This window comes from Nestor notabilis, unplaced genomic scaffold (assembly GCF_000696875.1).
Source record: "Nestor notabilis isolate BGI_N333 unplaced genomic scaffold, ASM69687v1 scaffold27954, whole genome shotgun sequence".
Classification (NCBI taxonomy): Eukaryota; Metazoa; Chordata; class Aves; order Psittaciformes; family Psittacidae; genus Nestor; species Nestor notabilis.
Window position 1 is genome coordinate 16,427 of NW_009925570.1, and position 3,008 is coordinate 19,434.

Consider the following 3,008-nt stretch of genomic DNA (forward strand, 5'->3'; position numbering starts at 1 on the left):
TGAACCTAAAATCATTTTTCAAAAGCTTTCCAGATGACTTGGATAACTGTCTTTGAATTTAATGTTCCTTTTCTCATGGGGATAGAAAAAAATATATATTCTACTTTAAATTGTAAATGTTGCATCTTCTGTGAAGAATCTGTTTTCAATAGGAATTAGATTGAGCCCTCATTAGAAAAAAGTATAGATTGCAGAATCTGTCAGATGAGATGAGAGCTTGGCAGCTGGCACTTGTTTTTAACAATTGATGAACCAAAAAGGATCATTCTGAAGGGCAAGCACTGATGGGCAGGGAAAGAAGTTCATACATGAATCAAGACTCTTCTAGTAAAGTTTGAATAATTTATTCTCAAAACCAGCTTAGAGCAGCATAGTGCTGATTTTTGCACTTAACTGAAGAGGTTTGATGTCTTCAAGATAAGATTATGCCTTAATAGTCATCTTCAGCCTGATGCCTCAACAGGCAACTCAGAAAAAAACTGACTTACATCTTGTTCATTTTTAACATCAACTGCATCAACACATAGTTTTCCCTATCCTATAATAGTTCTCAGGATTATGAGTATTTTCTTAGCTTTCAAAAATCATTACTGTACTTATATTCTGTGCTGTGTATCTTTCTGTTGGCATTGTACATTTTACTAGCAGTTGAAGGGTTAAAGGATAAACTACTTCCCCCCCGCTCCTCCTAAAGGAACAACCTGCAAGTACTTAGACTAGGAATGGCAATAGAAATTTTTTCTTCTAGAACAAACAGTTCATTTACTTTTGTTGGATTTTTGTTTTGGCAGATTTCCAGCAGTATGCTAAGAAAAGAGGAAGAAGAGGAGGAGGAAGAGGAAGATGAAGATGAAGAGGAGGAAGATGACGAAGAGGACGAATTAGATGCTACAAAGGAAGTGAGATAACAAAACTGTTCTAGAAGTCTCTATTTTTCTTTTGGATTGGGGGGAAAAAATTATTTCCCTTTACATAAAGGCTTTGTGTGTTAATCAAAAACTTCACTGAGGCTGCATTTTTAAAATTCCAGCAGGAGCAAGAATTGGCACTAACAGTAAAGTTCCAGTTTCAAATAAAGGAACAAAATCTGCTGAAAAACAACAATTTCAGTAGCTAGAAAATGAAATATTTAAATAGAATCCTGTATTATACTTGCATAAATGTTATACTACAGTCACATTTGCTAAGATGTGACATGATGAACAGTGTGCAAAACCTGCACTAAGCTGACAAGCAGTTCTGAACGTAAGGGTTTGCTCATTACTTTGCCAATGCATCACCTTACTCTCTAGCTACACACCTCTAGGATTTAGTAAGTCCTTTAGCTATACCTATCAGAATTGGTTAATACCTCCTAAAGTAACTGTAGTACTCACCAAACTGATGACAGCAACAACCCTGTTAACTGGGTAGCAAAATGAAATGTTTGGACAGCAGAAGGCAGGGTGAGGTGTACTGTTTTCTCATTCTCACTTTCTTCAGGCTTGACTAAGATGACTTTTGATTCCTTTACACATACAGAATGAACATTCACCAAGAAGGACCTAGCCCAGTATCTACTTTGAATGCTGCTTTGCTTTTAAATAAAAGTGCCTTTATAATAAAACTAACTGATATTTTATATAGTTGACATTTATCAGTTGACATGCTATATATAGTTCAAGTTTCACGTGTTTAACTGGTTGATTCAGTTACTGATTCCATTAAACATACAAGAAATTACACATTTTGAGTGTAATTTCTTATCCTGTTTGGAGATGGTGATGGTGCATGTTCATTTCTGAACAGCATACAACTGTCTGCCAGAAAGTTGCTACCATAATCTTTATCTCTGGCTTCAGCATCTGCTGAAGAAAGAACACATGTATAAATCTAGGATGTAAACCTGTAACTGGGAAAACAATCTTAAGTTATAACTTACATTCTTTCAGTTACAGAAATAAGCGAGGAAGTGCATTTTTAATATTGATGCTGCGTTTTAAATCTAGAATGTAAACCTGTAACTGGGAAAACAATCTTGTTATAACTTACATTCTTTCAGTTACAGAAATAAGCGAGGAAGTGCATTTTTAATATTGATGCTGCGTTTGTCCACTGATGCAAAGTACCCAATGCATACTTGTTGCCAAAAATTAATGTGACGAAAATACAAGTGAAGATTTTGCAATATAGGATTATTTTAAACACAGAAAACAGTTTTACACCAGAATTACATACCGTTGGCAAGGAGTAGAATACTAATGAGCAGGAACTTTAACCTAGGTAACTAATTCCCCTCTGTTTCAGCAAGTAGGGCACTTCAGTAAATATCCGTATCACAACATTAGAATTACGATGATCACCACTTTACCATTTCATATTCAGTGAAGTCATGTAGTCCATCTCCAAAATAGATGGTTAACTTCATGACTATACCAGGTTTTCATATCAGAGAGATATATGCAAATAGCGATTATTTCTGTACTATGCCATGAAAAAGGAATTCTGGGGGGAAAAAAAAAAGGGAAGCAGTGTTTAATTACCACTAAAAGATCAGTAGCTGGGGTACAGAAAGATATTTTTTTTCTCTCAGCAGCTTCACATTCCTTCTCCTCCCCTACCTCACTTCAGGAATTATAGAAAAACTTACAGCAAGGAAGAAGTACAGGTTGGGCAACTTTGTCCTGCATATTTAAGGTCCTAAGTTTACATGTTGGACAGAAATTGTGTGACCTCTGCACTATAGATTAAAAAGTCACTGACTGAAGTATTTTAAAGCCAGAAGAATTTAGAATGTAATTAGAGAATCAAGTATTACCTAAATATACTTTTGCAAAGATTTTTCTCATGACATGAGGGCTTACTGCAAGACTGACATTAATCCATTTGCTCAGTTGTATTTTTGACTAATGACACCTACATGATGCAGGCTTGTGTCCATTCTTCCTAAGAATATTTTGCCATGCTGGTCCATCCCTTTGGGACTAGGATTATATACTTGTACTCATCAGATTATCATATGTTACAGC

The 3,008-nt window shown here is 35.4% G+C and overlaps 1 protein-coding gene across 1 annotated transcript in view; it reads left to right on the forward strand.

The window, feature by feature from the left end:
• Nucleotides 1–908, forward strand: part of FAM92A1 (family with sequence similarity 92, member A1) — a gene marked incomplete at its 5' end in the record, with an annotated part of 15,941 nt that extends 15,033 nt beyond the window's left edge. Inside the window, one exon of the mRNA XM_010013129.1 lies at nt 792–908. Coding sequence (XP_010011431.1) covers nt 792–908 — 117 coding nt within the window. The remainder of the gene's footprint in view (nt 1–791) is intronic.
• Nucleotides 909–3,008: the final 2,100 nt, after the last annotated feature.